Source organism: Protopterus annectens, chromosome 4.part0, assembly GCF_019279795.1.
Source record: "Protopterus annectens isolate FY-2018-M chromosome 4.part0, PAN1.0, whole genome shotgun sequence".
Taxonomy (NCBI): Eukaryota; Metazoa; Chordata; order Ceratodontiformes; family Protopteridae; genus Protopterus; species Protopterus annectens.
The window spans coordinates 1208632310-1208645779 of record NC_056733.1 but is presented as its reverse complement, the minus strand read 5'-3'; the positions used below and the strand labels follow the sequence as shown (position 1 = coordinate 1208645779).

The window sequence follows — 13470 nt, the reverse complement described above, 5'->3', positions numbered from 1 at the left end:
TGACAGGGAAGTATACGTCTTTCAGGAAAAAACCTGATACAATGAAGATCGTCAGTTGTGGCCTTTCCTCAGTTGTATGTAAACAAGGAAGGAAACAACATCCTTACAGGGATACTAACGACATTCATGGGGGCTGTTGGATGAAAGCAGAAAGCAACCACCTATAAAAACACGATTTTACATAGTATTTTCTACTTAGCAATCCTTTGCTGCAAACCAGAGAAACTTTAAGTAATGGTAAAACCATCAGTGATAAATAACTGTGATTTCAACTTCATAGGATCACAGTATCATAGGAGATTACTAGGCTATCGACCTGGAGGTCATTTTAAGCCTAGCCGTTTCATCCCAATGTAATACCATAGAAATGCTAGTCCGTACCAAAGATTACATTTAGTCATGACTGCCCGTGTCCAGGAGGGTTGTGGCTTGATGATGCACTGTTAGAAACAATTTCTTTATTAATACCACTAAAACCTTTCCTCTCAGTGCTGCCACATATGCGCTAAACCTAACACAAGGTGTTGGGAGAACTAACAGTGGTCATTGTTGCAACAGAATGCAGTGTGACTCTACACTGAACTACCATTACACTGCACAGAACACAACTGTAAATGGTTAAGTTGTACATGCTTGAACCTGGGAATTATGATAAAATTAATAAGATATTACACTACTGCTGAAAATTAGTGCAACATTTAATTTACCAGTATGACAGCATATGCATTCTACCTTCTAACACAATTTAGTAAGATGCTTTAAGGGTCTCAACAAAGTGTGTCAGAAAATCCCACGAAAATACATCACATTAATAATTTGACTGATTTTTTTAAATGGAGATTGAATAAGTGGTGCTATGGTTGTAACAAATTTCACAGGTAAATGTATGTTGTCATGCTATTATTTGTCAAAGTATGAATGCACTGCTTAATGATGTGAGAGTTCACAATAGAAGTATATTATAATAAAAATGATGGAAATTAATACATCGTCCTCAAGCTTGGCAACAGATGTGAATTTATCGCTGACAAAAAAAAAAACATCTTTGCATAGTATTAAAATACCATTGGTTTAGTTTTGTAGCAGATCTGGTCGCTTCTGAATCTCTTTGTAAGCCTTTATAAAAGGTAGCTAGTAAACCATACAGATAATGTAATACAAGTCCACTGTACATGAATCAGGACTGTACCATGTTGAGTAAAAGTCTAGAACCAGATTTAATTGCAGCAACTATTTTAACAAGTTGCTTTTTAAAAGTTTTAACTTATTCTTCAGGATTGTAAAAACACTAGAGAGTCAAACAAATTACAAGTTGACATTAAAATGTCATTTATTTAAAACTTTCCAGCAGAAGACAAGTCCTAGAAGAACTGTGTTTTATTAAAGGGAATAAATAGTCAAGAACAAGTGTATGACAATGCATACATTTCCTACTAATGCAGCCTTTTCTCCTTCCAATCACATATTTGCATATAAAAAAAAATAATTATTATAAAAAGCATAAATAAAGTGACACACATCTGAGAATTTCATACTATTCATATAACATTAATCATCAACGTACCTGTCTTGGGTAATTTCTTGAATTTAACTTCCTGTGTTCCCATGTGATGTGCAAAATTGCAACATCTTGTCATTTTTTAAAAAATATTTACATGTCTATTTTATTGGTTCTAACTTACTAGATTTGTATAAAATAGGTTGTCATCCTCACACAGTGTTTCGAATGTTACACAAATGTAGCAATGAAAATCAGGACAAAAACTTGAGTGACATATAAAGTGAACACATTTTTTTGTTTGTTCCCTTTCTAAGGTCAGAGCAGACAATGGAATATATTTGCAGCACTAAGTAATTATTAGTTACATATGCAGCTCTACACGTAGGTACAAGCAAAGGTTAGAGATGGTGAATGGGCTCTGGTACTTATCTTACAGTTGAAATTTAATGCTGGTAAGAAATAATACTCCTGCTGGTACTATTGGACAAAATGTTGAATAATTAGTGTCAAAACTTTTTCTAAAATAGATATGATTTGTATGTTGTTGAAGTAAATAAACTGTACTGTCTTTGCTTTTTTTATTTGAGCCACTGAAATAGTTTGTGGCATACTGCAAAAAGTATAAGTTAGTCACATCATAGTACCTTAACTAGTGTACTCAATGCATCCTTAATTAATGACATTTCTGTAAAATATAACAGGAAAACATTATTCTAAATACGCATTTGACTTGAGGCACATTTGTAAGGTTCTGCATTACAATCAAGAGAAGATAGGAAACCGCCCATTTTTTTTAATTTGAGGTCACATTTTATATATTTTAGAGAAGATTAAATACATTTGCAAGTTTCTTCTAATCAGATCATGATAAAAAATAACCACTAGTTCAAATGAGTGCTAATTAGTTACATAATACTCATTTCTGTCATTGCAAAAAAGATTCCTATACTTGTCTACTTTAAAATTACTCCTAAACAATGCAGCATTGTTAATAGGGGTATATTTCCAGACCTTTTTGTCAGAACATCGCAAAAGTCTTAAATTAACTGTGTTTCCACATTGTAAGGAATGTGTTTCCTTTGACTACATTTGTCACGTGGTCTCAGCTACTGCAACCAATGAATGAAGTTTAACATAGAAATCCCTGCATTTAATAATGCAGAGATCCTACTTGCTAAAGTAAGACTAAATACACAAAAACAGCTAAATATATTAGGATCATATATCCCTCCAGGAGATAACATCAAAACCCTAGAATCTCATCTCCAATGGACATCAGAAACCCTCCCCCATGAAACCATTATACTAGGTGACTTCAATATTGATTGGACCTCAATTAAATCACCCCACCCCTTAAATCATATTAATCTTTATGGATTCTCACAACTTATACAAACCCCTACTAGGGTAGACAAAACCTCAAAAAAAGAATCAGTACCAGACTGGATTCTCACCAATCGCCCATCTTCCACCCATAATTTTGGTACACTACCCGACATTCTAAGCAACGACCTCCCAACCTCTTCAGCAAAGACCAAACTAAACTAACTAGAATTAACTCTCTTAAACACATCAAATGCACTAAAAATTTAGGGCTGATGACCTTAATACAGCCCTTAAACACTCTAACTGGTCCCCTCTTTTTAACACTTACTTTACATGAAGCAGTTGAGTATTTCAACACTATCTTCTTAGGCCTTCTCAACAAACTTGCTCCACCAAGACAAATCCACACTAAAACCATCTATGCCCCATGGGTTACCAAGAGCACTAGGCAACTTATGAAACAAAGGGACAAAGCATGGGACACCTGGCACAAAAACAAAACTACTCTTAATAGGCAAACATTCTTAGAACTGAGAAACACTGTAAAAAAACAACAACTCAGACTACGCAAACAAAATTACTAAAGTGAAATTCAAACTAAGCATAATACCAACTCACAAAAGTTCTGGGCCGCTATAAACAGTATTCTCCAACCAGGTAAATCACCAGCTCCTCATCTAAACATAGACACCACCTCTATAAACACAGCCACCCAATTCAATGAGTTCTTTATCAACTCTATATTAAAGTTGTTAACAAACCCATCCTCCTCAACCCCCACTATACAATATAACCCATCAAATAATGCCAACTCCTTCACCCTTCAACCTGTACTTGCCTAGGAACCTAGGAACTTAGGAACTTACACCATCTATAGACATCTAACTAAACTTAAACCCACCACATTAGCAGTAGACGAACTACCTGCCAAATTCCTACAAACAGCTGCCAAAGCCATTTCATACCCAGTTTCTATAATCATTAACAGATCAATCTCAGAACAAAAGGTGCCACTTCACTGGAAAATCTCTTACAATTCACAAAGGGGGCAACTCCACTGACCTAACAAACTATTGTCCTATAGCTATACTTTCCCACTGGTTAAAATAATGGAAAAATGTATCCACTCCCAGGTCCTAACACATTTCCTCTCCAACAATCTTCTTGCTAAACTCAACATGGATTCCACCCCAACCATAGCACTACCACTGCACTCATCCATTTTAGTAACTCAGTAAATATGCAAAGCAACAACGGCCAACTAGTGTCTGCAGTTTTCCTTGACTTATCAAAGGTGTTTGATACAGTCTCCCATACAAAACTAATAGCATCATTCTCAGAATTAAAACTACCCCCACTCAGGACTCTCTCTCAATGCCAACAAGCTGTTCAGTGGAAAATCTCCCTATACCCCCTACATCTGGTAAAACAAGGAGTACCCCAAGTATCAATCCTAGGACCACTACTTTCCACTGTATTTACAAATAATCTTCACAAAGCCACCCCTCTAGCAAACCTGGTCCAATACGCTGATGACTCCACCTTAATCTACTCTGCCTCCAGTCTCCAACAACTTCAAATCAAAACCCAAGAAGCCTTTACATCCATCGAAACCTGGCTAACAAACTCCAAGCTAATAGTAAATCCTAAAAAGACCCAACTTATGCTCTTTCATCCTTCCAAAGCAGCAGCACCTACTCCCCCATTCTCTCTTTCTGCATTAGAAAATACCCCAATCTCCCCCATCACACAAACCATATTACTAGGGTTCATTATTGACAATAATGTGAAATTTGACAAACACATATACAATAACCAAAATCAACAAAAAAAAACTAGGTACTCTTTACAGATGTAAAAACTTCCTAACCAGAAATAGTAAAGTTACCCTAGCTTGTACGTATCTTCTCTCTACCTTACTGTATGCTTTTCCTGTCCTAATTAATCTAAACAAAGGCGAATTAAACAAGCTGTCAGTATGCTGCAACAAAATAGCAAAATTCGCAACAAACTCCTTCTACCGCACTCATCACTGTCAGGCTCTTAAACAGGTTTCCTGGCTTGAACTCCCTAGAACCCTAGCTCTAAACCAACTTCTTCTAACTCACCAAATACTGTACCAACCTGACAAAACTCCAACCTTACAAGACCTGATCATCCTCTACTCCAATAACTGAGAACTTAGATCTACTAACAAGGCACTAAACGCAATCTCCAAAAGCCATTACAGCTCTGGTGACTCCCTGTATTCTAGCAACATTGCCAAGACTTGGAGCTTCCTACCACTACATATCAGGGTACAACCTAACAAAACCATCTACAAAAACAGCTTATTTCCCACCTAAACAACTCCTGGACATGCAACTGCCTAGCACCTGGCTGACATATTCTAACTCCTTTCCCCTACCCACTATCCAACCTCCTTTTCAAAACTCCCACAGATGCACTATATATTATCACACGTTACTTGTAACTGCCTAGCACCTGGCTGACATATTCTAACTCCTTTCCACTACCCACTATCTGACCTCTTTAAAACTCCCACAGTGCACTATATATTACCACACATTACATGTAACTGCCTAGCATCTGGCTGACATATTCTAACTCCTTTCCCCTACCCACTATCTGACCTCTTTAAAACTCCCACAGATGCACTATATATTATCACACGTTACATGTAACTGCCTAGCACCTGGCTGACATATTCTACCTCCTTTCCCCTACCCACTATCTAACCTCCTCTTTAAAACTCCCACAGATGCACTACATATTATCACATGTTACTTGTAACTGCCTAGCACCTGGCTGACATATTCTAACTTCTTTCCCTACCCACTATCCAACCTCTTTAAAACTCCCACAGATGCACTATATATTATCACACATTATTTGTAACTGCCTAGCACCTGACTGACATATTTTAACTCCTTTCCCCTACCTACTCTCCAAACTACTCTTTAAAACTCCCACAGATGCACTATATATTATCACACATTACTTGTAACTGCCTAGCACCTGGCAGACATATTCTAACTCGTTTCCCCTACCCACTATCCAACCTCCTCTTTAAAACTCCCACAGATGCACTATGTATTATCACACGTTACTTGTAACTGCCTAGCACCTGGCTGACATATTCTAACTCCTTTCCCCTACCCACTATCCAACCTCCTCTTTAAAACTCCCACAGATGCACTATATATTACGACACGTTACATGTAACTGCCTAGCCCCTGGCTGACATATTTTAACTCCTTTCCCCTACCCACTATCCAACCTCCTCTTTAAAACTCCCACAGGTGCACTATATATTATCACACGTTACTTGTAACTGCCTAGCACCTGGCTGACATATTCTAACTCATTTCCCTTACCTACTATCCAACCTACTCTTTAAAACTCCCACAGATGCACTATATATTATCACACATTACTTGTAACTGCCTAGCACCTGGCAGACATATTCTAACTCGTTTCCACTACCCACTATCCAACCTCCTCTTTAAAACTCCCAAAGATGCACTATATATTATCACACGTTGCTTGTAACTGCCTAGCACTTGGCTGACATATTCTAACTCCTTTCCCCTACCCACTATCCAACCTCCTCTTTAAAACTCCCAGAGGTGCACTATATATTATCACACGTTACTTGTAACTGCCTAGCACCTGGCTGATATATTCTAACTCCTTTCCCCTACCTACTATCCAACCTCTTTAAAACTCCCACAGATGCACTACATATTATTGCACGTTACTTGTAACTGCCTAGCACCTGGCTGACATACTCTAACTCCTTTCCCCTACCCACTATCCAACCTCTTTAAAACTCCCACAGATGCACTATATATTATCACATGTTACTTACCAACTCACTGCAGCCTACTCCCCACTGCCCCATCTATACCCACTAACTCTCCCCTAGACCAAGCTGAAAAGCTTTTCCTTAAAATGTCAGTGCACCTCATATGGACTTGTCTATATTATCCTCTTTTTTAGTTTTTCCTTTCTTGTCTTATCTTCAGTACACCTTCAAGATTATCTCTACTAAACATACTGTATGAACAACCATCATATGTTACTACCTGCTATACTTTTGTGTCTGTATGTCTAAATCTCTATGCTTATGTAAATATCTTATGCAATCATATGCTATTGTCTGCTATAGTTTTATAACCGAGTGTGTAAATATCTTATGTGTAAAATGTTAGGAATTGTTCTGGAGAGTTTCTCCCCAGGCCTCCACTGAAAATGGACAGCTCTGTTCAGTCGGACCTCCCCGGTAAACAAATGTAAAATAAATAAATAAATAAAAAAGTATGGTGCCACTCAGAATGCATGCTCTGTACACATATGTCACATGCTAAAGTCTAGAAATAACCTCACATTCTCCAAAAACAGTTGCATTAGAACTCTGTTTTATACACCTCTATCTACATAAGTTTTATATACACCATTAGTAAATACTGACTTTTTTCTATATATAAATTACAGTATGTACACTTATTTACATGTTTACAATATTTCCATATATCAGTGGATAAATAAAATTAGTGATTTAGTTAGTTGCCCACACTACCACTACTTTCATCAAAACTGTGTGATGCAGTCATTTACCAAAGTTTACGGGCTGTCCCTCAGTGGGTGAATTTACTTTTGTGTGAGTGTTTTTCTGCAATAAGTGCTTATTTTTTTCATAAAACCAAGGTCACTTTTTTCTACTGAATGTAGCAATATTCTGCTGAACTTGCAAGACAGAAGAGATGAGGTGTTTGAGTCTACTATAAGTTCTAGAAACATTAAGTAAAAGAAAGGGAGTCACTCTTGCATCTCTCTCACACACACACACACACACACACACACACACACACACACACACACACACACACACACGCACGCACACACACACACACACACACACACACACACACATGATCATACTCCCCCCGCTCCCCCACCCCAAAACACACACCTAGGTTTTGCTTTAACATCATCATTAAATATGCTTATCTCTAAATCCCATAATTTACCTGACAAATGTCTGAACTTTCCTAATGCAAAGGTAATTTCACAACCCCCTTTCACCTGTTACAGTGATGTACCTGCATGTATAGGCCGCAAAATATAATGAGGTTGTGATGGAACACAAAGTACTGTTAAGATGTTAAAACTGTACCTTGTCAGCAAATATAACAATCCTTAAATGCTAATGAATTTGCAAAGTTCAATGACACTTCAGTGTTGTGAGTACAACATTCAATTCCTGATTTTATCTCGAAGTGCATAATCATCTACAATGATATTTTTCTTTAACATAACACCACTTTTAAGAATACAAGATGATAGAAAATATGCTGACATTTGGTTTCTTTTGCTGTTCAAGCAATCAAGTTTTTTCTGTCTGTATAAATTAATGTCAGTGGATTCCTGAGAAAAAGCAAAATCCCTGTAGCATACGAAGTGTTTTATCATTTTATTGGTTTACATAAAAATGTCATTTTTAGTCACTTTTAATATTAATCAAGTTAAGTGTTTAATTACAGAGGTTTCCAAGAACTAAACAATTTATTTTTCATTCTTTATATTTTTATATCCCCAATGTCCTGCATTCAGTGACAGTGTAACACTAAAATGCCCCCCTGCACAGCAGGGATATGATGTTCCTAACTTTGGTTCCATGTCTAACAAGCGTTTTGCTCAATTTGTTCAAGTTCTTCCATTCTAGAACTGAGTTCCAGTGCTCCAATGTTCCACCACACAGATCCTCATGAAATGCAGCATTTTTGGGAGCTTTAGACAGGATCACATAGGAACTGTCCAGTAACACATCTTAAATGATGGCTTATATAAAATATATTGTTGTAGACTTTGCTACAGGTACTAGATACTGTAAACAATGTTCTTTATGTTTATGTCTGGAAGCATAGAGCCATTCAAGAAAATTATCCATGTGTCCAGGACAGGTACTCTGCAAAATAAAAACAAGATTATTTTAAAGACTGTAAAATAAATGTCTTCCAATTATTGGTTTGTATATACATTAACAATAAGTAAACTGATTACTGTTGCAATAGTTTAGTACTATTTTGTTGCCTTTTGCTGGAATATACCTGATTTTTTCTAAACAGCCAGAAGTTTGCCACATGGAATAAATGTAAAAACTTGTTTAATTTATTTAAATTAGCGAAAATAAGTCATAAAATCAAGTCATGTTTTTATTGTGACCGTTCTGCATAAGTATGTAAACTGTTGAAGTGGGTTGCAAACTGCAGTAAATATTAAATAGACTTCTTAGTCTGGTGGCTAACTCCTTATAAACAAGGATTGTCCACAGCATCATATTTTGTAACATTCAGTATTGCCCAATTATATTTGATTTATTCTGAAATGACAATCTGCACATTCTCACTACTCTTACCAAATTATTTTAATGAACATTTCCTTCATAAGGGTGGCCTAATGGTTAAGGTGTTTGCTTTACAACCACAAGGTACAGGGTTTGAGCCTCACAAGGGATAATTGGCTAGGCTTAAAATGGCTCGCAAGGACAGTTAGCCTAGTACTAATCTATGAACCTATAAACACAGGATTGAACAATACTGATCTGCACTCTAAAAGCAATGGTAGAGTTACACAAAGTTACCCAATAAACCAATTGGTGTCCCTAGTGGTTGGAGGGCTAACTAGCTGATATGAAGCAGACTACTGACAACTACAAAAAAAATCCCTTACACAATAGGCATATTAAAGAGTATTTGGGAAAAAAGTCAATAAAAAGCATCTCAGTTTTAAACTATAAAAATAAAATGCATCAAACAAAAAACAAATTGTATAGTTAAAGCGCAATGCAATGGCTGATGTACAGTAGTTTTCTCAGAAATATTCTGAGAACATGGTGAACCCCTCCCCCCATCCATCTCCTGGGATATACTGGGGCTCTGACAGAACTTTGCACAAACCAGCCAATACTTGGGTCTTTTATCATGCACAGTGACCATAAAAATCACCAGCACAGCCTCATATATTAACTACAAAGAGAAATGTTCAGCAACATTTGGTATAGGAGAGGCAATGTCTGCTGAATGTAGAAGTGATTTCTCTTTAATACACTGGTTTTGCTTAGTTGAGGTGATATGCATGGGATATGAACCTACAGAAGAGTGGTCTTTACATGGGAAAAACTCCCAATTCCCATGCACAGTGATCATTACAAAAATGAACCCTTTATTCTAAGTAATGATGGTGGGAAATTGAGAATGGAGGAATGCAGAACCCCCTATGGGACTAATGAAATCTTTTTTTATACTAAAACAAGTAGAATTTGTTTGACATCTACAAGCTAGAAATAGGGAGTGAGTCACTTTTACAATAGAAATAAAAGCAAAATAGGTTGGTAATGTTAACTGCCCTATACATGGAATCTGTGGGAAAGGTATGGTGAAATTCGAAGAGAAATAAAAGGAAATCAGTGGATTTGGGTATTCTATGTATTGTAAAAATGGTAAAGAATTTGTTGGTCTATTGGGCAAAACAAATAAAATCTTCTAAGTTGTTACTGCAAAGACTAAGAATATAAGATTATACATACCATTACAGCCCTACACAAGGAAGACAGTACCTTGGTCTTCTCTACTCAAGACAAATGCATTATGGCTGTTAAATTTCAACCATTATACCATTTCCTTACTAAGGAACTACAGAAACTTTTGATAAGTTTTGTTTGGGATAAAAACACTTAAGAATAGCCAAGAAGGAACTGTTGGCCATAAAACAATAAGGCAGCCTCTGATTGCCGGACCTGACTAGATATACTCTTGTAGTTGATATGGTATAGGGTATATTTCATCAAAGCTAGAACCTAACCTAAGATCAGTCTGGGTAATACTGAAAATTATACTCATACATAACTAAATGCAACAGCACCCCCCCCCCCAAACAGTTGGAAAGTTTGGGTCTCAGCGGAACTATAAAGCAAGATTAGCAGCACCCTATCTCAAGCACAACAGATACCAGCATCCTAGGATATGTGAGACAGAATACTGACATATAACAAAGTCTTGATAGATGTAGCACTAATTTTGGGGGGAACACTGGACAATAGAGGGATGGATTTAGCTTTTGTGGTAGCAATATTTCCAATTGGTTAGCTTGGGAAGAGATTTCATGGGGAAATTGGAGTCTATAATTGGAGATGAAATGTAGACAGGAGAAAATGCTGACATGACCATGTCTTCTCACCCTAATGTATAACAACCTTGATAATTATAGTCCAAATATTTTTGAACAAGACAGGCATAGATCGGCTTCACTGTTACTAATACATATAGAGGAAGACATATGGGAATAGCTACATACAATTTATATGGATAACCATATATTAGATGAGACAACTTTTTACATAATTCAAGAAACCTGCACAAGCAAATAAGTATGGCTAGGGTCAGTTCATATTGGAGATGTGGAGAGAAGATATCTCCATATGATATGAACAACCTCTCTAACTATGCACTCTGGACTAAAACACAACATGGTTTCATTTGCTCTGAGAAGAAATATTCCTCTAATAACAGATTGGTCTTTCTGACTAGTCAGCAGTACACCGACTGTGGACAATGCATGCCCATAGAGGGTAAATGGCTGACATATGTACAATTAACAATCTCAGTCCTTATCTTCCAGTACTGTAAAACAGCATGCAGTGTCATTAATAGGGATCTACAGTGCTATGTAAATTGTGCTGTGTTATGAATGGTAATTCATTACGACTATTGATCAGGTTTTCTATAAGCATGGGATCATCTGACCAAAAGTGTTTTTGTAATTTTATATCTTTACTGAATTGCTATCTTATGTCATTAACATAAGACCTGAACTCCTCCTACTCCTCTTACTAACTCTACTCACTCACTCCTACATGCTACTAGTTAGACACATTGACAAAAATGTTCATGCTAACTGCCTAAAATGATATCTTTATGAAATAATCTATGCAATACTGCTGAAATTTTTCTATATGTACATTTATGTCTTTTCTTTTAACTGTATAAGTATGTATAGTGTGATATTCTGAACAACTTAACTTAATTGTTCAAGCTTGTAACGTACGTGGAAGTTTTCTCCTCGGGCCTCCACTGAAAATGGGCTCTTATGGCCCAGTGGACTATCCCGGTAATCAAATGCCAATCAATGAATCAATCAATACATGTTTCACAATGTTATGACTATATTCACTGTTAGGCACTGTATTGCTGCTTGGTTTTGAATAAAATTTCTTGCTGTTTTAAAAAAATACAAAAAAGAATAAAATGAATGCAGAAGGCTCCTTGCTTCTCGATATGTGCCAGTTACTTCTAACTCCAGACTTTATAATTTAGTCTAACCACAGTCACCAAGGAGTAAGCCAAATGTATTTCAGTGATAGCAGTGACTCTCAGATTGCAGGGTTCAAGGATGTTTCCTTACCCTGATGGTTAGTTCCTAGAAGCCTCAACTATGGATATAGTCTGTCTCCAAGGATTTGCTACTCCAGCATTTTCAGTCCTTGGACATAACAGTGAACTTTGGAAAATCTCAGACATCAATCTACATATCAATTTTTTTTAAAAAGAGGGGCATCCATCCCTTCCACCTTGCAGGCATTCCAGGATTCTCTTGACACATCTGTGATTGCCATCCACTCTGGTAACATGGGCAGTTATTTGTTTTTTAAACAAGCAGTGTGAGATCCATTCTGATCCCCTCTGTCAGGAGAACTTGAGAGCATTAGGAATGCATCTCAACACCTGGTGTCTCATTTATCTTCTGCACTTACATATAAGGGATGTTTGAAGTTATTGCTAGATATGTATTTTAATTGTATAACTGTGGATGTCTAGTCTTTCATCTGCATACACCCTGTGTTGGGGGCAGAGGAAGGAAGAAGCAACTGGCTAGTGGACTGCAGTTTCTGCCTTTTTGCCATGATGTTTAGTCTATGTCTTGAAGACATATTTGCTATTTACCTCAGAAGAAGCTCTCCTATTGGGGTCTCCATGTTCAGAGACATTTATGCAGCAAGTTTGACTTGTTTGGTGAGTTATTGTTATTTTTCTCTGCCATTTAGGTTCAGGATCTTGTTAGGAAAAACTCTTCAGGCAATTTTTTTATACATACATTTTCTCCTCTATCACTTGCTGATTGTTGTCCCTCTTGCATTCTGTACAGCTCAGTGATCACACATGGTTGAGAGTTAGCCACAGAAGCCACCACCCTACAGGTAGTCATTGGATGTTTTGATAAAATGCAAACCACATCTTCATTGAGACCACTACATCTTTTCCATGCGAGTCTATGCTTCTGTACAGCCATGTGGAGGTCTACTGCTGTTTGGTGAGCCAAAGGAAATCTCCCAGGCTGCATCTGTATATTCTACCTCTCCTACATGGGATTGTGGCAATCTGCAAGCTGCTGTATTTTCCTCAGAATAGACATGTCTCACCTCCCAATGCCAGTAACAACAGATGTCCCAGCCACTAATCAAATTCATGTTGTCTGGACTGTAGACAAGGCTTTGCCTCTCTCTGCCAACCAAGCTGGATGCAACAGGCAGTTTTGCCTGAAAATTCTTCCAAACATAACTTGATTTTCTGTAGCAGCACCTT

At 37.1% G+C, this 13470-nt stretch overlaps 1 protein-coding gene across 2 annotated transcripts in view; it reads right to left on the bottom strand.

Moving 5' to 3' along the window:
- Positions 1-8279: 8279 nt before the first annotated feature.
- JAKMIP2 (janus kinase and microtubule interacting protein 2) overlaps positions 8280-13470 on the bottom strand; it is a 1408623-nt gene continuing 1403432 nt past the window's right edge. The window contains exon 23 of one of the 2 annotated variants that reach the window (XM_044069136.1): positions 8280-8798. In XM_044069136.1, coding sequence (XP_043925071.1) covers positions 8673-8798 — 126 coding nt within the window. In that variant the 3' untranslated portion in view covers positions 8280-8672. The remainder of the gene's footprint in view (positions 8799-13470) is intronic. The other variant, XM_044069137.1, reaches the window with a different exon arrangement.